At 40.2% G+C, this 24,204-nt stretch overlaps 1 protein-coding gene across 1 annotated transcript in view; it reads right to left on the minus strand.

The window, feature by feature from the left end:
* Positions 1-24,204, minus strand: part of FNIP2 (folliculin interacting protein 2) — a 145,660-nt gene that overhangs the window by 36,209 nt on the left and 85,247 nt on the right. The window contains 5 exon segments of the mRNA XM_037737596.1: positions 2,527-2,696; positions 2,814-2,960; positions 4,308-4,396; positions 4,703-4,904; positions 12,045-12,174. Of these exon segments, the coding sequence (XP_037593524.1) occupies positions 2,527-2,696; positions 2,814-2,960; positions 4,308-4,396; positions 4,703-4,904; positions 12,045-12,174 (738 nt within the window).

Genomic DNA, 24,204 nt, shown 5'->3' on the forward strand with positions numbered 1-24,204 from the left:
GATCTCTTGACCTCGTGATCCACCCGCCTCGGCCTCCCAAAGTGCTGGGATTACAGGCTTGAGCCACCGCGCCCGGCCGATATTATTATTTTTTAGCAACGCATTTGAGTATTGTACATTTTAGTAACCAAGGAATAAATAGAAATGGTAAAACAAGGAAGGTTATTAAAAATACAACTTATAATAATTTAAACTATATAAAATAATGAGAGCAATGTGTGTGGAACCAGTGCTATTACGTTATAGCCAAACTTCATAAAATAAAGCATTATTAAAACAATATACCCATAATATTAAATATTTACTGGATCTTGAAGTTGAAGGCAATTTCTTTTTGAGTCCTGGATAATTGAAGCTAATTTTTAGAGTAGATTTGTTTTCATGAGTATAATTTTTTAAAATGAAGAAATTGCACAACAATATGAATGTACTTAATCCGACTGAACTGTACACTTTGAAACGGTTAAGATAATAAACATTGTTATATGCTTTTTACCTGAATTAAAAATAAAAATTTAAAAGAGAGTCAAAAGACACAGTGGCACCTGTCCTGGAAAAGCTCTCAGAGGAGTCTTTGCAAATGATTCCAGATAGTCTTCTCTTTTACTTAGGAGCCTGGATTAAAATTATATCTGTATCATTGTGTATTCCCAGCGGTTTCAATTTTCATGTTTACTGTGACTTGCTAAATACTGAATGAAAACAATAAAATGTGGAGCAACTGCTTCTGCTTGTCAAATTATTGAACCTCCCTCCCCACCAAAACTTCTTTGTAATAATGGAAACTCGGCCATCACTTACGCTTGGCTTTATAAAGCTATCACAGGCCTTTGCTGCCCAGGGCCTTGTCCCCTCCTCACACTCCTTCTGTCAATAGCCAAACCCCTGATGGATTTATTTGGGAGAAGGGAGGACTAAAGTCTTTCAACAATACATGATCTCCTCTGAAAGATGAGGATTGTGAACCCACAGGAGAAGACCCTCTCTTGTTATGCCTAACACAGGGAATTAATGGCTCTCAATTAGTTACATTTCAAATGAGAAGCAGGCCTAATTATAAACACATTTATCTAACTAAATGCACGCTACTTAATTAGCATTGTTTTGAAATGGGTGATCCAGCAACATGGAATACAATGTTTCCTTACTATCCAGCCCCCTTTTCTTTTCCACTTAATGAGCCTGCATTTTTTTTTTAAAGACTATTATTGTTCTATAAAACAAAAACAACCGTGTTCTGTCTTTCCCAGGAAAAACTCCCTGTATGACCAAGATTGAGCCAGGCATGTTCTGAGTAACGATCAAATCAGGATAATTAGCATATCCAGCACCCCAAACTATTTTTTTTTGAGACAGAGTCTCGCTGTCACCCAGCCAGGAGGGCAGTGGCGCAATCTCGGCTCACTGCAACCTCTGCCTCTGAGGCTCAAGCAATTCTCCTGCCTCAGCCTCCCGAGCATCTGGAACCACAGGTGCTCACCACCACGCCTGGCCAATTTTTTTGTATTTTTAGTAGAGACGGGGTTTTGCTGTGTTAGCCAGGATGATCTCAATCTCCTGACCTCGTGATCCACCTGCCTCGGCCTCCCAAAGTGTTGGGACCACAGGTGTGAACCACCGCGCCTGGTCCCCACCCCAAACTTTGATCATTTCTTTGTGTTGGGAACACTGGGAATCTCTCTTCTAGCTTTCTCTGAAAATAAGCTATTCTTAACCATCATAATCCTACAGTGCTAAAGAACACTAGAACTTATTCCTCCTATCCAGTTGTAATTTTGTATTTTTTAACTAGCCTCTTTCCATATCTCCTCTCCCTTAAGTCCATTTAAATATCCACAAATTCTTTAGTTAACTGAGTTAGAACACATCTTTTACCCCTAACCATGAGGGGACTTGTATTCTCTTAAGAGCACAATGACAAGACAACATCTGTATTGTTACAAAATGAGGCTGAGAGTAATAAAGATAGGGATGAGAATCTAATGAATATGCGTAAAAACAGTGCTTGGCTCCTAGTGTCAGCTTTCATTAGTATTAAAACATGCTGCTTTCCAGGATGAGGTGCTTTTCTGTGGATATTTTTGATTGTTACAACTTTAGGTGGGAGGAAGGAGGGGCAGTTCTACTGGCACCTAGTAAATGGAGGCCAAGGATGCCACTCAACATCTGCTAATGCGCAAGACAGTTCTTCCCATGCCCCACAACAACTCAACAAACAAAGAATTATCTGGTCAACAGAGCTGAGGTTAAGAAATCCTGCTCTAGGGTAAACAGCCACTGCAGAATGGGAGAACATAGTTGGCTTACACTGCTTTAATAATGTAGCACAAAGCTGCCAGTAGGGAAAGGAGAGGAAGGGAGTGGCCCTACAGTTCAAATTCATGGACCAACTTCCTATTCCCCGTCTGCCCAATGACAACCTATGAACTACTGGGTGAGAGAGCCAGTAGAAACCACAAATACTAGCATTTTTTGCAACTCCATCCCATATATAATATTATCTGAATAGTCGAATTAGGTACTAACCCAGCTGTGCCCAGAGAGGATTATATGGATGTGTTTTGGCCAGCATGTTCACTGACTGGGAGGTACGTTTCTCTGAGAAGGCTTTAATGGGAGGGTGATCCACAGGCATGACCGTTGGGACCCAGGCCAGGTGGTAGGTTAACACCGCAGTCAGTAAGGCAGCAAAAAACCTTGGAGAAATGGAAAAAGAAACAACTGCTTAGTCAATGCAAAAAGACGCATGTCCTATGCAGTACCTACATTGGCTATGGGAGTTGCATACAAGTCTCCAGAGAGTTGAAGCTTACTGGTTTTTATTGATCTGTTCTATCAGAAGGGTAAACTCCTTGAGGAAGCGCTGGCAGAGCTGGTTTTTTTCCAAAGTGCTGGACATCATGGTAAGCCATACCGGTTCAGCTATCCTTGGAACAGAATATAAGTTCCAGATAGTTCCTCTACAGAAGAGAAAGACAGGGAAACACAAAAGTGTCGGAAACACAAAAGTGTCAGAAACACTATTTTGGATAATCTTGCTGTAAGAGAATAAAGGAGAAAACAACTTGAATCTATGTAGTCCTTAAGGGATTCCAGCACCACACATAACAGGGGTTGGCAAACTATGGCCCACGGGCCAAATCTGACTGCCACCTTCTTTTGCAAATAAAAAGTTTGGGTCACAGTCATGTTCATTCATTTACTTATTGTCTATGGCTGCTTCTGCGGGACAATGGCTAAGTTGGGTTGCTACTATGTTCTATAGAAACAAAGTACAGAACTACAAAGCTGCACTTTCATTTTCTTGACGTTTGAAAAATGGACACTTCATTAAAGTAGGGCCCAGAGTCTGAAGCACAAGCCAATGTCCAGTCTGACCACAGCAGAGCAATGGGCAAATCTCCAGTGCTTCCCCAAAAAACCATGGAAGGTTTACTAATCATCAGATTGCCATCAGACAGCACAACTTTATGTCATTTCTCACATATATGACTTAAGTCTTAGTGATCACCAGATAACAAGTAACATGTTACTTGAGTACTTTATACATAACCCATATTTCAAAAAGACTTGTGATTTTGCTTCAGGTAGCATTATAGATTCATTAGTATATACTTTAAGCATCATAAAAGTGTTCTAACATTCAAAGGATTATAACATTTTTTTTATCCTTCAGCTATGGAGTAACAGTTTGACTCATTAGCTCATGACTGCTTTGGAGTGGGATTCCATTCCCCATCAAGAAACTGGTCTATGAAATGGTGCAACAATCCCAACTCAGCATGATGAGAGAGGATCCCACCACAGTTTACCCTTCCATGCAGATACTAGGAGCGAGGTCTCTAGATACCAATTTCCAGAGGACCCTGGGTATAAACTAGGACTGACCTGGCAAACTGGAACGTATGTCTCCCTGACTTGCATAACCTCTCCATCTGTGCTTTGAATAAGCATCCCTGAACTCAAGTTTCCACATCTGTAAAATGGGGTTAGTAGTGTTTAGGCTTTTTGTGAGGCTGCCAAAGACAATGAATAGACTGGTGAGAGATACCTGAATATTAGTTTTCCCCCTTCATCCTGTTAAAAACAATCCTATCAAGGACTGTCAGTTGAGCAGTAGCAAGGATTACTCAGTGGTAAATTACTTAAATTTTTTGCTTCATTTGTTCTGTTTCCATCTTGAAGGGCGGAACCACAAAAGTGAGGAATAACTGCCAGGCCCCCAATTCTGCCAAGTCACAGTTTCTCTTTACCCATGGCTGCTCACAGATACCTCCTGCTGGATTTGCCAAACTTTGTCACTTTACCTGAATTCTCCCAGAGCTTCCATCAATCGGCTGACGTAAAACTGGACTCGGAGGCTTGATTCTGCTATTTTCCTACAGGAGATCATAGCCTTTATTGAAGAGAAAGCAAGCCAAATTACTGAGAAGAAATTTTATAACTTATCTACTGGGCTTTATTAATAAAACAATATTATGCAATCAATTAAAAACACTCAAGATAATAATGCAAAGCAGTCATTTCCTTCCCTAAGGCAACCCAGTATCTGGTAACTAGCATTAACATGCTTAAGAATTTATCACTGCTATGGGTAACTTAACTCTCTTAGGAAAGATCTGATACATAAGCAAAGAAATTCTGCCATCTTCAAAGCCCCACAATCACTTCTCTATTTGACTTTGGATTACATCCTTATTACCTTTTCAATTGCACTCTTCAGCCTGTTCATGTGAGATTCAAACAGGGGAAAATGGGAAAAAAAGAAGTCCTGGAAATTCCCTTGTGCTTCTTCTTTCTCACATAGGGAAAAGATGATACTTATAGCAATTTTCTTCCTCCTAACCATAGCTGGATTAGAACTACAGGTTTCTTCAGCCAAGCTGAATGTCTCATCAGTCGACCTGGAAGGAAACAGAAGTTTGCAAAGTTGCCATGCATCAATGAGTCACACTGAAGATCAACTGTAATGCCTGGGATGACACCCAGAACATTCAGTTGTAACTAAGAGTATATCTGCCTTTACTTAATTCTCTTCTGTAATTCCCCAGCATGAAGATGAGAACGTCAGCTTGCTTGCCACACAGTTTTATCCTAACATGGAGAGAAACTCGAATGAAAACTACAAGTAATTTAAATTTCCCTTTGTAACTCTTGTCCTTTTCCTTTGGATCATTTTATGTCAAACTGATGGTATTTAGGAAGGAGTGTGAAGTATCTGTTTATCCAAAACATAGCCCCTCTGCTTTGGCTGACAGATACCAATGGATAAGATGACCAAAGAGGAATGATCCTTCGTGGTATTCTGTTGAACAAGAGTATCACATTTCAACATTTGCTGGCACTTCCAGGATTACTTTCCCAGGGCTATTGTTTTTTTTTTTTTTTTCTTTTCCCCCAGGGCTATTAAAACCACTAGATGGAAGTGACTCTTCTAAGTGCTCAGATTAAGCCATGTGATTAAGCTCTCTGAAAATCCTTCAAGTAGAAAGACTTACCTCTCTTCTGCTACAGCAGAATTAAAAAAAAAAAATCTGATTCTTTTGGGAGAGTTGGCTTCTATGATGACAGCCATGAAGCCCAAAACTTCTAAACATATATTTAATTTGTCTTAAGGGGTAAGCCTTACAAAAATGGCCTAACCATGTCGCTTACTTAACTATCGTGAAAAGCCAGTGTAGCTACCACATAACTACTAACAGCAAGGATACAAATAAAAAAGCTTTTTTTTCCCCTACAAAAACACCAACACAAAGGATATAACAGTGCAAATGAAAGCCCTAGGTTAGCACATAGTAGGTATGCAATCCATTTTCTCTTTCTCACGAACTCCATCATCTAGTCTCATATCTCTGCCAATACGGGAAGGTACTGCATCTCTGCCAATATGGGAAGGTACTGCTTCCTCTATTTTCTTTATTACAAATTACAACATAACAATTACTCATCCTGGGCAGAATATGAGAATTAGCCTTCTGCCCCTGGTCTTCAACTTACTTAGTTAGGTCTTTACTCATAGTCTTTAATGCTCATGTGATTTCAAATAAATCCAGATTTTATTATTAAACAAACATACACCAAAAGTGTTATGCTCAGGAAAGCTATTTAATTAATATAATTAATTTTGGGGGGACACAGGCACACACCACCATGCCTGGTTACTTTTTTTTTTGGTAGAGATGGAGTCTCCCTGTGTTGCCCAAGCTGGCCTTGAACTCCTGAGCTCAAGTGATTCTTCCGCTTCAGCGTCCCAAAGTGCTGGGATCACAGACACGAGCCACTGTGCCTGGCTGTTTTATTTTTAAAGGAAAGGAGATCGACATCTTATTCTAACCTCGGTTATATGTGACTAGTTCCCTTCACTTCAAGCGAGAGCCTGGAGATATAGGTATGGTTGGTAAATCAGTAAAAGGTTTTCACTCCAGATGTGTCGCTGAAGGCACAAGGTGCTGTTATAACTGCTACACATTATAATAAACCATCACCTGCTTTCTCTGGGAAATCCCTAGATTCTAATCATCAGAGAAGATTCCTGAGGCTTCCTAATAACTTCACACAGTTTCATATGGTCTTCTCTCTCTCTCTCTTTTTTTTTTTTTTAACCAAAGTACTGATACTAAAGCCTTGTTTCCTTGTACTACAGTAATTGATTTCTGTTCTGTTTGGGAGTTCTCCTGAGTTTATATTACAGTAAGGCTTGCTTGCAAACCTTTCCTCTTTTCTGTCATCTTATATTTCCCTTCTTTTCCCAAAGGAAAATGACTCTATCAGTCCACTCATCTTTAGGCCAGCTTGATCTTTAATAATCAAATTGTAATAAACACTGAACCTGATACAGTTTCTCACAATCATCATCTCCACCCTATAAACAATAGCCAATGCTCTCGTCAGTGTTAATGTAGCAGAGAGTGCCACCTGCTGAATTTCTGAAAAACTTCCATAGCTATAATAGAGTGGATAATTTACTTGCTTCACTATAACCCTCCACTGAATTCTAAATCAACTGAGTTTCATTCTGCAGTCTTGGATCAACCATGCAACCTGGAATAAATCAGGTCATGTAATATCTTACTTATAATTTAAAAATTATTCTACAAAAAAAGGATGTTTAAGAATATTTCCAAAAATTTAAGTATGTGCCCCAGTACTTCATCATATCTTTATCTCCATGTCACCAGAGAAGGTACACAGGCTGTTCTGCAAATGTGGAAACTGAGGCAGAGTGCTGACTCAACTTTTTTTGGGAACAGAAAGGTTCTTAGTGACAATGTTGGAGTTAGAACCCAGGATTCCTATCTTCTAGTTTAGGCTCATTACTTGGATACTGGCAACGACCAAGGACTCTGACCCTATGCCTAATCTGTCTGCTGGTGCTCATGCTAGCCAATGCATCACACCGGACAGAGCACTGAGGGAAGGGGCTGGAAGCAGTCTGATCAGCTAACAGTCCTGAGAGTCAAGGAAAGACTGCAGCTACAGACAATTTTTTTCCTTATAAAGAAATCAAATAGAAGTTTGTTAACACTTATGAATAAGCATTTATGTACCTTGTAAGTGCTTCAAGATCAGAAATAATTAAAGCACAAATGACTATTTAAGTACGTCTCAATAATCTATCATTGATATCAGGATTCCTTGGTCTAATTATTATTTGTTTCAGCTTTGAACTTATGCTGAATCTATGTATTACATTGGGCCATATGAAATTGTAGGTCAAAGAACAACCCATCAGCAACTTTATAAGGTTGGTCCAGTTTAATAATTCAAATCAAAAGGCTTCCTGGGACGTTATACTTTGCTCTTCAAGGTTTCAATTTCCTCAGTAAGTGATGGAATCCCTGAGGTTAGCTGTTAAATGCCTGAGCCCCATTCCCCATCTAGTAATCAAAGCTTACCACCTGGCACACCAGGGGGCCCTGAAGTCAGTGTGAAGCCAGCTGTTAAGATTTGTGAATATTGAAAACATTCACTCTAGTTTACGGAATAAAGTGTTGCCCAATTCTAACAAAAAAAGAAAACTGTGACTATCATCCTTGCTACCTTTAACTCTCTTAGGAAGAACATTTTTAATTGCCATGAATTGTCTGTCAAAGAGAGGCAATCATAATGTTTGGTACCCCCTGTTCTCCTGCCTATAGCATAAAAAACTAATTTTCCCACCTGCATACCTGCCAAAAGGGAGAGATCAACTACAACATCCTTTAAATGAAGGGACTTCACAGGCACAGTCATCAGTTTAAAATGTCTGCTACCTGTGCGTTCTTGGTGTTCAGCAGTACTCTATTAGGGCTGGCTGCGTGGTCATGTGACCCCGCTCACACAGGGTCCTGCCCTCACTAGCGCCCCAGACTTAATTTCATGTTCTGTGATTACCATCTTGAATTTTAAATAATTTTATCTTTGAACTTTTGTGCTATAAATGAAGTCTAATGAGGCAATGAAGCTCAGAAAAGGATACCCCAAAGTATGGCACTTTGGTATGCTGAGTATTTTGAACTGAAGGACAGGGGCTCAGAAGCAAGACCTTGATTTTCTGACTTTCTCCTGCCCTTCCTTGTGCTCCCCTTCCTCCTCAAAGGCATAGAAACTAAGATTCCTGTTCCCCAAGGTAAGTCACAAAAACCTGAGCCTCTTTTTTCCCCAAAGCCAACTGTAAAACCTACTATAGAAATACTATTCTAACTTCCTCCCACCTTTGTAAGTGCTGGCCACAAATAATTTCTCTGAACTACCTTCTCTGAAAATAGATCATAAGACCCTCCCATTCCGGAGGGGTCTTACCCTCTACCTGGGAGGAAGGAATGCTATACAGAGAGGTCAAAAATGATTCTGTCAAGACAGGCCCCGCTGGGTTTTCCTGCTTAAGTTTATTATCATTAGATCATACTCCTTGTCCAATCACATTTCTACATGGCAATCTGTTCTTTGTTGAATGTAAGCATAAAAATATAGTTTTCTTTGGGTTCCTCAATCTTCATTTCTGAAGGCTCCATGTCATGTGAAACTTTGACTAAATAAAATTGTTATGTTTCTTGTTAACCTGTATTTGTTATAGGAGTGTCAGCCATGACCCTTATGATATGGAGGGGGCATTATCTTACCCTTTCCACCCCTATACATGCACATGAGTAGTGAAGACATTGGGCAGCAGTTTGTATATGGGTGATCTGAGAACCAAGGGCTTGCAGCCCAGACAGGGAGAAACTGGCCCAGCACTAGGCACATACCCACAAGTCTGAGGCAGGCCACGGTGTTACAAGACTCTAAAGTGGAATGGCTGGGTCTTGGACCCACACTGACGGCTGTGACTGTGGTGACAGCAGAAGCTGCAGTAGCCATAGCTGTGGGAGATAGGGGAGAAGGGAGAGGAAGGATTATGGTAGCTCCAGGAACCACGCTGGGAGGCCAGCTTGCCCATGAGTCACTGCAGCCAGTCCCTATACAGTCTGCACAGATATTTAACTCTCTGACCTGAGCCCTGGGACAGTAAATTACCACAAAGTAAAAGCCTAAATGGGGACATTGCAATAAACAATATCAGGGAATTATTATAATTCTGTAAAAAGTTTAGACTTTTTGAAAACTGCCGTAACAATGCAAAGTAAATATTCATAGGCACAGAAATAGAAATTGAATGTAAAGATTGTTATACTGGACAAAAAAACCCACACTGTTTTCATATGAAGCTTCAGATGAACAAATTATTAAAGAGGAAGGCCATTTTAAAATTAATTTTTCCTTGTAATTGAGGACACAGTGATAGAATGCATAAATAGGCATTTTGAATTATATATAACTCATGAGAACATTTTTAGTTTCTTGTAAGATCTCCACAAGTTACAGGAAATGTCAGAAGAAATATTAAAATAACCTTGTATAAATTTACATCTAAAGTTAAATTCAGACTTACTCAAAATGGATTTGTATGAAGAATTAAAGCTTTCAAAAAACTGTTTAACAAGAATCATCTGATCCAGATGTACTAAAATTTACATCTTGAAAGTTAATAAAAAATTTATCCAAATGTTGTCATCGTCCATAAAGCTATGTAACACTGCATCAGCAGAAAGATCCTTCTCCAAGTAAAAAATTATCAAAAATTATTTGCCGCCTTGCATTTGCCAGGACTATCACTTTCAATTATATCAATTGAAAGCCAAGTTGCTAAAACTATAAACTTTGATGACCAAGCAAATGTATTTGCAGAAAAGTCTTATGACACAAGATATCACATATTATAATATAAAATTGTGACCCCAAAAATATTATGTTTGAAATTTTAGGTTTATATTATTATTCATCTATCACTATCATCTCTATTACATCTGATATATATTCTTAAAGAAAAACTTTTTTCCTTTTTAGTCCCTTTAATAACACTTTTCTTGTTTTTTGAGTAAGAAGCACCACCTTTTTATTTTGCACTGGTTCCATAAATTAGGTAGCCAGCCCTGACTGTATTCGCAACTTTTCTGAATGTAGGATACTTATTTTAGGTGTAAGTTCACTAGAGATTCACTAGTTCCCAATGCCAGATCTCAATTCAAATTAGTTTTGAAGAATTTCGAAGGAGTTGAGACACATGATTTCAAGTTTGAATTTAAACCTGAAGGGATAAAAAAGCATTTTCAGAAAAGAGAAGATGCTGAAAAAGGATGGTTTCCAAGACTTCTCTCTTCCAATCACAGAAGCTGGTATGATGCCAGTGAGGACGGTGGTAGCACCTTCTCCTGACAGTTGCAGTAATGATAATGATAATATAGTAATAATAATAGTAAATAATTCACACTGGCCATATTTTATTGCCCATATACTATGTCTTGGCTAAACACTGGACTTGCTTTATCTCATTTAACCCTCCCAGCAACATTCTGAGGCTGTGCTAGTATTACCATATTGCAGACGAGGATGCAACGCCTAGAACCCAGGTTAACTTATTCTATCATACATCTGTGAGTGACAGAGCTAGGACTTGTGTTCACACAAAATTCCAAGCTTTTAATCATTTAATCCAAAGTCCACCAACCAAAAAGCAGTTTCTTGATGGGTGATGAAGCTATAATTTTTTTCTTTCCAGCTAGCTTGTAGGATTGTGAAAGAGACAGAAGTGAGGCAAGCAACCTGATGTGTGCTATTCACACCCCCGACCCCTCAGTTTCTCGGCTTGTCCCTTCAGTGCCATCTCTTCCAGGGAGGGCTCCCTAATTCCCCCCATGACCATCACTGTGTTTTCTCCATCCTGAGTCTCACAGCACTTTATATCTGCCTATGATATTTATCACGTAACATCTTTATACCATTATTTATGTGTGTACCATCTCATAAACTATTTAAGTACAGGCACAAAGCTGAAATGTCTTATATCTTCACAGATCCCTGCATATGGTGAGGAATAGTCAATTTACTAAATCAGTTAATTGGCGTGAATTTTTATAGGTACACAAAAAAATTTCCCTTCAAGTATTTGGACTGTAGGAAGAAAAAGTGTTGGAAGCTATGAATGTAACATCAAACGTACGTTTTTGCACACAACTGAACTTTAGATCCAAAAACCAACTGAAGTGAAAGCAGAAAATACCTAGATGCCATCTCTATTTATAATCATATTCATATCTGTTTAGTTTAAGAATTTACATTTCACAAAGAGAATATATCACAGACTCTTGACTTCATATATTTTTGAATACTACATTGGTATCACTGTGGCCAAAAAGAGACTCATCTCCCTCATTACTTATAAAAGCTACATCTGAAAGGGACCCTATTTAAAGAGAGCACACCATTTTAAATGAACACCCAGTCTAGCTCATGAAACAACTACCCAGATACTTTCCAGTGTCTTCCAAAGGAGGAGATTTTTAAATTTTAGCTTTTATTTATTCTTTCCTTCGAACTTCTAATTTGTAAGCTTGCAGGCTAAGCTGAAGCTAATAAAAAAGTTTGGTTCTTTTTCCTCCGACAATAGGCGCGAACAATTGCCCTGCCAGTTTCATCAAGCTGCCTAGACTCGTACTTTTCTCGGCAAGAGGAAACTTGCAACTCACCTCCTTGGAAAGATGCCATTTTCCAAACTTGTTGTCTGACTTCGAAGCCAGCGGCGCTGGTAACTGCTGGAAGAAGATGTAGAGGAGCTTGGAGATGGGAAAGGTGTGATCAAAAGACTGCTTAGTGAGGCTGTAGGAAGAATTTAGAATTGGAAAGTTGAGGACAATTAGTCCTTATGTAGCTACATAATGCACAACATCATCAATGCATTTAATATCACAGAACTGTACATTTATTATGTATTTCATATCACTGAACTGTACACTTTGCCATTAAAAAAATGACAAAAACCGTGATTACCTTTGCATCAACCTAATAAATGGTTAAGATGGTAAATTTCATGTTATGTGTATTTTAATACAATCCAAAAATTGGAAAAAAAAAAAGAAAAAAATCTATGCCAAGTAACCTAAAATTTCAGGTTCTACCAGTCATATCCAGCAGGGGGAGACCATAATTTCTTTCTTCCTAAGATTTCTCAATAGCAAAGAAAACATCCTTTAAAAAGGAAAACAAATTAAAGGAAATAAAAGTCACAGACATAGCAAGTGCATACATTAGCAGGCCCATATTACAAATGCAAAATAATCATTACTCAGAATGTAGATTGCAGATTTCTACTAAAATGGTCCACACAACATAACCATATTGCCACCTAGTAACTAATGCCATACACAATGCTTACTTACACATATTTCCTCCTAAGAACTCCTTCACTCTGTACTTTGAGGTAAAGTTTAGGCAACTAAGTTTTTCCCCCCACAGAATATCCTGTCTCCCAACCCCCATCTCCATACATACAATACTTACCCTCCTTCCTTCCAGCCCCTACTGCTACTCTCGTCTGTGAAAAAGAAACCTCTACTCTTCAATATGCTTTCTGCTTGGATTACTTATTTGCCTCTGAGCCTTTCTCTGCCTCCTCCTGCTACATATTAGATGCCTACAGTTATGTCTTGGAAAGTATGAGCTGACAGTGCCAGCCCAGACTTTTCTAACAGGCAGGGAGGAGGAGCTAGTCTCTCTCAGGTAGCCAAAGTGTTTCTTTCAAGTCAAGCTGCTTGATGAACATCTACAGGTTTGAAAGAATGGAAGAAAACAGACTTGTTCTGCTTTACTTCCCTAGAGCTAAGGAATCAGACATTGAAATGTCACTCAGTCCAGTGGAAAAGAAAATTTGGTGCTATAGATGGCCAGTCAACATTTTCTGAAGCAAATCACAGGGCAAAGGAAATTGATTTTGGTAAACACAGCATACTATGCTCATGGATATCACTTGAAAAAGCAATGTCTCCACATGAACTATTACATTTTTATTTATACTTTTGTAGCCAAATGTAAATAACCTGATAAAGCAGTGTCTCCACATGAACTATTATATTTTTATTTATACTTTTGTAGCCAAATGTAAATAACCTGACTCCTCGACCTGAGCTCTGGGAGTTACTTTGCTATCAATTAATAAGAAATGCCAGGTGTGCTAAGCAACTGGGGTACAGTGGTGGACAATTCTATAATAGCATCAGCAAACATGATGACTCAAGTTTCTTTCCAAAGCAAAGGTCTATCAGATGCTTTTCCTTTTATCTAGCTGATATTTACAGAAAATTTGTTTGGTAGGTCTTAATCATCTTTGCATTGATTGTACCCATAACAGCGCTTTGACCACAGTAGGCAATTAGCAAATGCTTCCTGAATGTATGGAACTTTGTTTACCCGAACTGTTACCCACATGTGGCTGGCCCCAGTAAGCTAACCTGGTTGCCATCTTGAGACCAGACTTAAATCCCCCAAACCAAATTCACATTTCAAGTATCAGTAAAGAGGTTATTTTACTGAGAATTTTGAAGGGAGTTAGAAGAGAGCTTTTCCTCAGAGTCCCGCAAAATTACCTAATAAAACATCCCAATTAGATATTTCTGCCTTGCCACCTAGAGTTCCCAAAGTCCCCTGCAGAATCCAGAAGCCCCCTTCCATATCTCTAGGATCCTGCCTCTCTCCTTGCCTTATGCTGAGCAAATCAACTTCTTCCAGGCAGGTAGAGGACAAGGTTGACGAGTGGTACTTGTTGGTACTTTTCTCCTGTCACAGTATTGGGGCTCAGAAAACAATATCCCAAAATATGGTGCCTTGGCATGCTGAGCACTTTGAACCAAAGGGCACTGGAAGGCCTCAGAAGTCAAGTCTGTCTCAGACCTTCTCCTGCCCTTCTCCTGCCCTTCTTTCTTCTGCTCCCCATCCTCCCTGCAAGGCAAACCACAGAAACTAAAATTCCCCTTCATCGAGGCAAGCCATAGAAACTAGATCCCCTTTTCCCCAAAGCCAGCCATGAAACCTAGAACTATTACTCTAACATTCCCTTGCCTTTCCGTGTAAGAGCTGGCTACAAAGAAATTCTTAGGCCTGCTTTATCTGAAAGTAGATTGTAAGACTGTCAATTCCAGAAGGGGTCCAGTCCTATACCTGGCAGGAAGAAATGCCACACAGAGAGATCAAGAAGAATTGGGATGGGCCCTTGCTGGATGGGTTTTCCCCTTCAGTCTGTTACTGTAAGATCATCCCCTTTCTGTCCAATCACAGTTCTACCTGGCTACCCACTCTTCACCAAATCTAAGCATAAAAATGGACAGTTTTCCCTTGAGTCTTTGGGTATCTCTGAAGACTCCCATGCCATATAAAATTTTGATGCATTCTTCAATATGACAATTGCAATTTTCAGCTCCAGAACTTCTGCTTGATTCTTTTAAATTATTTCTATTTCTTCATTAAATAAGGATTCTGAATTTCTTCTCTGTGTTCTCTTGAATTTTGAGTTTCCTCAACACAGCTATTTTGAATTCTCTGTCTGAAAGGTCACATATCTCTGCCTCTCCAGGACGGGCCCCCGGTGCCTTATTTAGTCCATTTGGTAAGGTAATGTGATACTGGATGGTCTTTATGCTTGTGGACATCAGTCAGTGTTTGGCCATTGAAGAGTAAGGTTATTTATTGCCATCTTCACAAGCTGGGCTTGTTTGTACCCATTCTTTTTTGGGCAGGCTTTCCAAGTATTTGAAGGGACTTGGGTACAGTGATCTAAGTTTTTGGTCACTGCAGCTGTATCTGCATTAGGGGACACCCCAAGCCAACTGACACTGTGCTTCCCTTGGCTGATCTTGGATAAGATCTAGAAGAATTCTCTGGATTATCAGTCAAAGACTCTTGTTCTCTTCCCTTACTTTCTCCCAAACGGAGTTTCTCTTTCTGTCTCTCTGCTGAGCTGCCTAGAGCTGGTGGAGAGGTGATGCAAACATCCTTGTGACCACCACCATTGAGACTGCACTGGGTCAGACTTGAAGCCAGCACAACACTGGATGTTACCCAAGCCCTGCTGCAACTCCTACCTGGTTACTGCCTATGTTTGCTCAAAGACATAGGGCTCTTAAGATCAGCAGGTGGTGAAGCCAGTTAGGCTTGTATTCTTCCCTTAAAGTTCCCCCTGCTGGGTCCTGAGATGCTGGCTTCGAGCCAAGGCCTGGAGTCACAAACCTTAGGAATCTACCTGGTGTTCTGTTCTGCTGCAGCTGAGTTGGCACCCAAGCCACAAGACAAAGTCATTCCAACTCTTCCCTCCCCTTTCTCCAGGCAGAGGGGTCTCTCTCCTTGTTCACTACCGCCACAGGCCCACAGTGGGTACTGCCAGCTCATAGCTGATGTTCACTTAACACCTCTTCAGTCAGCTTATGGTGAATGCGGTCAGGCCTGGGACTCACCCTTAGGGCAGCAGGCTCCCCTCTGGCCCAGGGCAGGTCCACAGATGCTGTTCAAGAGCCAACGTCTGGAGCTGAGGACCCTAAGAGCCTTCTTGGTGCTCTACCCCACTGTGGCCAAGCTGGTACCCTGGTGCAAGACAGAGTCCTCTTCATTCTTTCCTCTGCTTTTCTCAAGCATAAGGGGCCTTTCCTCATAGTCACCACAGGTGTGAATGTGCCAGGTCACATCATGTCTCAGAGTCTCACCCAGGGCCTTCAAAGTAGCAGGTGATGAATACTGCCAGGACTGGGTCCTTCCCTTCAAGGCAGCGGGTTTCCTTGTGGCCCAGTCTGTGTCTGAAAATGTTATCTGGGGTCTAGGGCCTAGAACGGGGATCTCAAGACATTGCCCAGTGCTCTATCCTACTGGGTCTGAGGTGGTATCCAGGCTGCAAGACAAAGTCCTCTTTACTTTTCCCTCTCCTCTCATCAAGTGGAAGAAAGGAGTCCCTCCTGCAGCTAGGAGCTATACTGTCTGGGGTTGGGAGATTGGTGGCACAAGCACTCCCTTAGCTACCCTGGCTGATGTATCGCTAGGCCGTGTGTACCCCAATTCCACTGGCTCTGAGCCCAGCACGGCATCAGGACTGGCCTAGAAGTTGCAGTCCTTGTGGCCTAGACAGCCTTTCAAGTTTATTTATTTAGGACCCCCGAGCACTTTAGCCCATGGTGGCAAGGCTTTCCGAAACTCAAGTTCCAATTGCTGGGATGGGCACCTCCTTCTGGCTAGGACTGGAGTAAGTGCTCTGTGGGCACCAGCTGATCTCTGCCTGGTGTTGGCAGCACAGCATTCCAATGCAAAGTTACTTTCCCAAGCGCACAGATTCCCTTTCTGCACCATACGGCCAGGGGATAGGGGTGGGGTGGCGCTGGCAATTTAAGACTGTCTCTCTTTCCCTCCTACCTTCTACGAAGTTAAAACCGGGTACTGTACTGTGGTTGCTCACCTGATTTTTGGTTCTTATGAAGGTGCTTTTTTGTGTGTGGATAGTTTTCAGATTTGGTGTTCCTGCAGGGAGGACGATCAGTGGAGGCTTCCTTCAACCATCTTGCTCTGCCTCCTTTTCATGTAAAATTTTGATTAAATAAATTTGTTATGATTTTCTCTTGTTAACCTATATTTTGTTACAGGCGTGTCAGCTATGACCCTTATGAGGGGTGATAAAAGGTATCACACTCTGCTCCTACAACACAAGATAGCGACGACCCTGAGGTCCAATTTATTCTGGAAATTATCTTTATTGCATAATTCAGGTTAGCAAACTGGGTAAAAGTCCAGGCTCCTGGTTCAAATCTTGCTTCTGTGTCTAGTAGGTGACACTTGGACAGCAGTTTATTTAACCTGTCAGCTTTCTCATCTGTAAAACGGGGACAATAAAGTACCACACCTCAGTATTTTTCATGAAAGCTGCTATCTGCTTGTGGATTCTCAATTGTTTAGTGGATCAAAACCAACATTTTAAAAAAACAGAAAAGAAAATAGAGAATATTGCACTGTTAATATTAATCCACGAAACTCCTCCTTGTTATATATAAAGAGGTGTTACCAGATCATGATGTAAAATGCATTAGCAAAGGTTGTAGACGAAAGAAAAATTTGAAAAACAGCTATTTCATAAGCTTCCTGTGAAGATTAAACAAATCAATACATGTACAACACTTAACCCAGTGCCCCACATGATAAATGTTAGCTTTGCACGCCTAATCATTCTTGGAAAAGGTGAGCCAAGTAAGACATCTCAGAGTATGAAACGATTATTAGTTCTGATTAATTACGAGAATAACATAGAACTTGTAATAGAGACATAACAAGGGAAGGCAAAAAATCAAAGAGAACATTCCTTTTTTCCTGCTGAATGACACTTATTATGGCATGCAAATGAGACAGTTTATATTAAAGTGTTGGCTTAGTGCTATCCAGCACTTCCGCCTCAAAAATATTTTAAGATTTTTACGTAAAAGTGCTGTGGCACATCACTGTTAATCATATACTATAGGTAACAATTCAGTAAACTTTCAAATGCAAGAGGACTAACCTTAACCTGAAAACAACTGCCATTTTCATGATAAAAGGGTGGATTTAGTCAACATGAGTGTATTTGAAAGTTGGCTTGGCTCACTGTCTGAATGGCAGTGCCTTCTGATGCAATGCCAGAGTGCCGGTATACAAAGGAAGCTTCATGGAGGTGTTGGTACAAGCATGTGTGTCCAGTAACTTGGGAGCCTGAGGCAGGAAGACAGCTCAAGCCCAGAGAATCGCTTGAGCCTAGGAGCTTGAGTTTGGCCTGAACAACATAATGAGACCTCATCTCTTTAAAAAAAGACAAGACAGCAACATTGGCTCTCCCCCAGTTGATTCACTACCTTTGGAATAGGGCCTAGCACCTACACGATAATGAAAAGAACTTTTGCATGAGTTCAGTGCTAGCTGTGCCCCCAATTAACTCTGTGTACTAGATAAAGAAATTCTCCAATTGGTGTCTCAGTTAAAACATGCATGATTTTTAGTTAAATTATTCACAGGCTCAGTTTCAGTTTTACAAGTGTTATGTCTAAACGTTCCTTAATATTTTTAGGAGCTTTTCTTTTTACAATACTTTTATAATTAGAAAAAAAGTCAATACATATAGGTTGCAAAGACTTTGGCAGTTTGTGCATTAAGAAGAAAATTAAAATTAACCCTAGTCTTATCACCAGATTACTGTTAACATTTTATCCCTGGTGAACTCCCTACTTAAACAACTGTGCTTTTGTCCCCACCCTCCTATCTAAGGAGGTATATTCAACTAGCTTCCATTTATTCCTGCAGAGATTAACAATCAGAAAAGAGAATCACTCTAAAGATTTTTAAATGCTGATTGCTGTTGTTCCTGGCATGTGACAATCAAGTTCAAGATTAATGTTTAACTTTCTCTGAAAAAAAAAAAAAAAAATTGCTACTTGTGACAGTTTACTAGAAAACACTGTGCTGATTATTTGACAAAAGAATTTGGATTTGACCAAATAAGGCCCAGAAACTCTTAAATTTATTCACTCAATGAATATTTACTGAACACTTATGAAGCGCTAGGGACCTAGGATAGAAACTGAAGGGACATAGACAGAGTAGCTGCAACTTACACTCAGGGAATAAATATTATTTCAGACTGTGGTAACTACTATAGAAATAAGTTACCATGGTTTTCTCTAAGTAACCAGGACAAAGCCTTCTGGGTTTGGTAGAGGTAAATTTGTTAATCAGTGGTCAGAGAATATCTTTATGAAAATGGGTCATCTCAACTGAGACTCAAATGCCAACAAAAGCCACCCATGGAAAAGGCCCAAAGAGAAGACATCCCAGACATTCTATATGAAAAGACCAGATAATATCAATAATTACAAAAAAAATCCATGCATACTCCTACATATATGTGTGTGTGTGTGTGTGTGTGTGTGTGTGTGTGTGTGTGTGTGTATATATATGTATATGGATGGACTTATTCTCTCCCCTCATTCAAATATTCATTGAGCATCTAGTATATGCCCGGTACTATACAAGCTGCTGGGAACAGAAAGGGGGTGTCTGTTGAGTGGGTTTCTGCCCTCATGGAGCTCATACTCTGAAGGAGAAGAAAAACAAAAGTCTTCAAGGATTTAATAATATTACCACAGAATGTGGTAAGTCTAGAAAGAAAGTGCAAAAGTCAAGCACTCAGGAGCAGCTCCAATTTCTTCAAAGGAAAAAGTTTTGAGGTTGGCTTATTTACTCTGCTGAAAAATGTGATTATAGTTCCAAACGGGAGCACCCTCAGACTTTGTGCAGGAAATAGCACTACAGCAAATGATCAGGGCATGACCCTAGAAAGGCAGATCTATGCTCTGCCAGGCATTTTCATTTGCAAGGAGACATCTAGGAAAAGGATGCTGCAGAGAACTCCTAACTCTTCTGTATCTTCAGCAGCCATCCAAATACATGTGGAAACAATCCCATCAAAATAAAAAATTATCAGTGGGATCACACCCCTTATTTCCTCTCCAGGTTCACTCTGCGCCACTCTCTCATCCCCACAATACATCTTTGCACCAGCCTTTCCCATACCTAAGATGCTCTTTATTGTGATCTTTACATAGCTGGTCCCTACGGGCATTCAAGTCTTAGCTGAAATTTCATCTTTTTAGAGAGGGCTTCCATAAGTTTTCTTTTCCTCAATGTTAAGTGGTTGCCTACATTTTATTGTCTATTATGTGTCTCTCCTTCATTGAATACAAAATCTGTGAGATCAGGGATAATGTCCATTTGATCACTGATCTATTCACATATCCTAGAAGAAATGTCTGCCACGTGAGACGCTCAAGAAATGCTGCTAAATGAAGAATGAGCAAACTATGTGAAGGATGACAGTGATGTCCATCTCAATCAAATGTGACAGAAATTAAGCGTTAGAGAAACAAATTTCTAGACAGAATTCAAATGCTGAATTTGTTAGAAGTTTCCTGTGGCCAAAGCAGTATATATAGCATTTAGATTTTCTTTTTTCCTCTGCCTTCATTAAAAATAATGTTTTGGATGATGTAAGTGATAGCATGGCTCTGAATCTGAGCACTTTTTATATCTGTTTGACACAGGAGGCATTACATCCAAAACAAAATAATAATCCTTGTTTACTGTAATATGACACTACTTATCTTCAAGTTTTAGCTTGATACACTGGAAAAAATATAAGGTTCCTTAAAGTTTAGCAACTGTATTTCTCAACACACAAACACAGGAGTATTTAAAAGGTAAATGAGTAGAACTGTAGTTATTGTCTAGCAGGAAAATTTCATTTAAAATAAACCAAACCTGTTAATAGGAAAATCAAATTATAAGGAATGCATTTTATTTCCAAAATCACAAAATGATTTTAGGACTTTAATGGCCACAAAAGCTAAACAGGTACTTTAAAGTTTTAGTAAAATTCCTATAGAGACCCTTTAATAAAAAGCCAATGTTCTTATCACCGTGATTTCAAAACATCTTAAAATTTTTCCTTTTTAGAAAACTTGTATAAATTTCTAAAAAATTTATATAGGATTTAAAAAAATTTATAAGGGGTACAAGTGCAGTTTTGTTATGTGGATATGTTGTATGGTAAAATACCTTAAATTTAAAGCTAGCCACCTTGGTGACCACTCATTCTCATATCCTATGTCTTTTATCCATAGTTTGAGCTCTAAGAAAGAAGTGTCTACAAAAGACTTATGAAGGACATAAAAATGTGGCCCTTTCTTATTCCATTTAAGTTAAAGTTATTCAGTCTGGCTTCACAAAGGATTTTAATTCAAGTTACACTGAATTTATAGATTGATTTGCAGAATTTGATTTATCGCTCCATTTATTTAGGTCTTCTTTTAATATTTTTTATGATTTCTCCATAGCAGTATCACACATTTTTTTCTTAGATTTATTCCTTTATCCCTTATAGTTTTTATTGCTATCTGCATTACTTTCTAATTTTTCTTAAACAGGTATATAAGTTAGCAAATTTAGAAAGAAAAAAACTAAAGCAAAAGAGCCAACCAATTTGTGGAAATGAAAAAGATAAATATCCATGCCAGGAAAATACCAAGGGCCTGAAATAGGAGAAGTATGAAGAAATAAGGAACTAAGCCACACTACAGATTATCAAGCTCACGTATATGAAGACAAGCCAAAGCAAGGCTAAGGCCAAGGCCAAGATTCAACGGTACAGCTACGACCAGGCATTTTTAGATTTGGACAATTTATTACTTACATAGACAGTGAAAAGAAGAATAAGCCAAAGGTGCCAGCTCCCAGTGATCCTTGTCCCACATACCAAAAAGGACAACACCAAGACGAAAGGGGCCAGATGCCTATGAGGCAAGTTATGGGATATCCCATTGCTGAGGAGTCAGTTCTAGACTGCAGCTAACTAAGTGCTTTGATATACCGCAGCTCTAGTCTGAGGCAGGCAGGGCAGAAAGTCCCATACCTCATCAGAATTCTGGAGTTGATGAGAAACTACCATGACAGCCTCCCAGGGGAGGTAGGGAAGTGTTCCGGGAGGATCAAGTCATACTGCCAGGACTCAGGTAAGTACAGCTCAAGCAGTTGCCTATATGGAATTGTGCAAGGTCAATGCGGTGTCACAGCCTTTCCCCCATACAAGGAACAAACAAAAAGAGTACCTCCTTTGCTCTTGCTTGTCTCCACAAAACACTCTATCAGTTCAGTCAGTGAAGGGTTCAAGTACAATTGGGATGTCATCCTTCATTATTCAAAGGCCCACATTGGAATAAAGAATCTGACTTATTTCTTGATGTTCAATAGCTGATAGCTTTACCCTCTTCTCCCTCTTCCCCTTCTGCTCCACACCTGGGCAAACTGATGAGAAAGCTCAGGTGCTCTCTCCTTTGGTGCCAGTGAGAATTTCAAATGATATGCAGGAACCTTCAACCCAGCCTTACCCCGCAACCACCATAAAAGCCCCAGTCTAATCCCCTGTCCCATTCTCTCAGGACATTCTCCAGCCAGCTTGAGAAGCCCACCCTGTTCTCTCTCCAGAAGAGCCTCATTATATGAGTAATAAGCCCTTTCATATCCTCTTGGTGTGTGAATGTAGAGTCATCAATCTTGACATCTAAACCAAATTTTGGGTGGTTGTGCATCCTGTATCTGCAGAGTGACCAAATCACGTCTTATTTGAACACTATGACAATGTGTATTCTTACCCTGAAATTTCATTTCAGAGCATTTAAATAAAAATGTTTAAAAGTACATATTATAAGTTTTCCTTATACTGACTTTCTGCTTATTTTACCACTTTTAAGAACAGAGGAAATGCAGTTGCAGGCAGAATGGAAAAAGTATTTCTCTTATCAATGATATGAACATCTTGTTGAAGAAGAATCTAAAGCTGAATTCAGGACAACAGACAAGCCTTGACGACACTGGTCTAATCCCAGCCCTCTGAACCTTACTCTACTCATGTACTCAAGACTTCCAAATTTTAGCTTCTGGCCGGGCATGGTGGCTCACGCCTGTAATCCCAGAACTTTGGGAGGCCAAGGTGGGTGGATCACCTGAGGTTAGGAGTTCGAGACCAGCCTGGCCAACATGGCAAAACCCTGTTTCTACTGAAAATACAAAAATTAGCTGGGCATGGTGGTGTGTGCCTGTGATGCCAGCTACTTTGGAGGGTGAGGCAGGAGAATTGCTTGAACCTGGGAGGTGGAGGTTGCAGTGAGCCGAGATTGTGCCACTGCACTCCAGCCTGGGTGACAAAGCGAGACCTTGTCTCAAAAGAAACAAAAAACAAAAAAACAAATTTTAGCTTCTGCTCAAACCCATCTCACTAGAGCCAGTTTCCTATTTCTTTTCTTTTCTTTTGAGACAGAGTCTTGCTCTGTTGCCCAGGCTGGAGTGGTAATGGCGCAATCTCAGCTCACTGAAACCTCTGCCTCCCGGGTTCAAGCGATTCTTCTGCCTCAGACTCCTGAGTAGCTGAGACTACAGGTGCGTGCCAGCACGCCTGGCTAATTTTTGTATTTTCAGTAGAGACAGGGTATCACCATATTGGCCAGGCTGTTCTCAAACTCTTGACCCTGTGATCCACCCACCTTGACCTCCCAAAGTGCTGGGATTATAGACGTGAGTCACCGCGCCTGGCCCAGTTTCCCATTTCTAAATTACAGCTGACTACGAACAACTGGAGAACTTGTAGATGCTTCAAGGTAAAAATGTATCCCAACCTCTGTAGCTAAAAAATTATCTCAATATCCGTCTGCCCTGAATGGGGCCTCCTGCTTTCCCTGTACTGGCTAATGTCCACCTTCCACTTGCTTTTTCAGGTTAGAAACTGGAGAGGCATCCTTGGTTCCTCCTTCCTGCTCCATAACCTGTGTCCCATTAATCACCAAACTTTGCCAATGCAACCTCCTAGGATGACTGAAACCCACCCCTCTTCTCTCCCAAGACCTTACTTGAAAATTTCTAATGGGAACCACTAGAATAACCCCTACGTTTTGGATTTGTAAATGTAAAGAGGACATATTCAAAATATCTAAAAGGAAATACAATGAGGATGCACTCCCCTCCATATCTGCTCCAGCTTGTGCTGCTTTTTCCAAAGACAGTCTATGAGTGAAGAAATGGCTGATTCTAGGATGGAGGTAGGAAATATACAAGATGACTCTGGAGCCCTTGTCATGCCAGAAAGTAAGGAGGTGCTCAAAATACTCACCCCGACCCCTCACAGATAGAGGTATGTTAAAGGAGCATGGGAGCCTACTGAGAGAGTTCCCAATGGCCCAAACTGAAATGATTTGAGCAACAAAAGAAATGAAGTGGCGGGGCGCTGTGGCTTATGCCTGTAACCCTAATATTTTG

The sequence above is a fragment of the Cebus imitator genome, unplaced genomic scaffold (assembly GCF_001604975.1).
Source record: "Cebus imitator isolate Cc_AM_T3 unplaced genomic scaffold, Cebus_imitator-1.0 Scaffold40, whole genome shotgun sequence".
Classification (NCBI taxonomy): Eukaryota; Metazoa; Chordata; class Mammalia; order Primates; family Cebidae; genus Cebus; species Cebus imitator.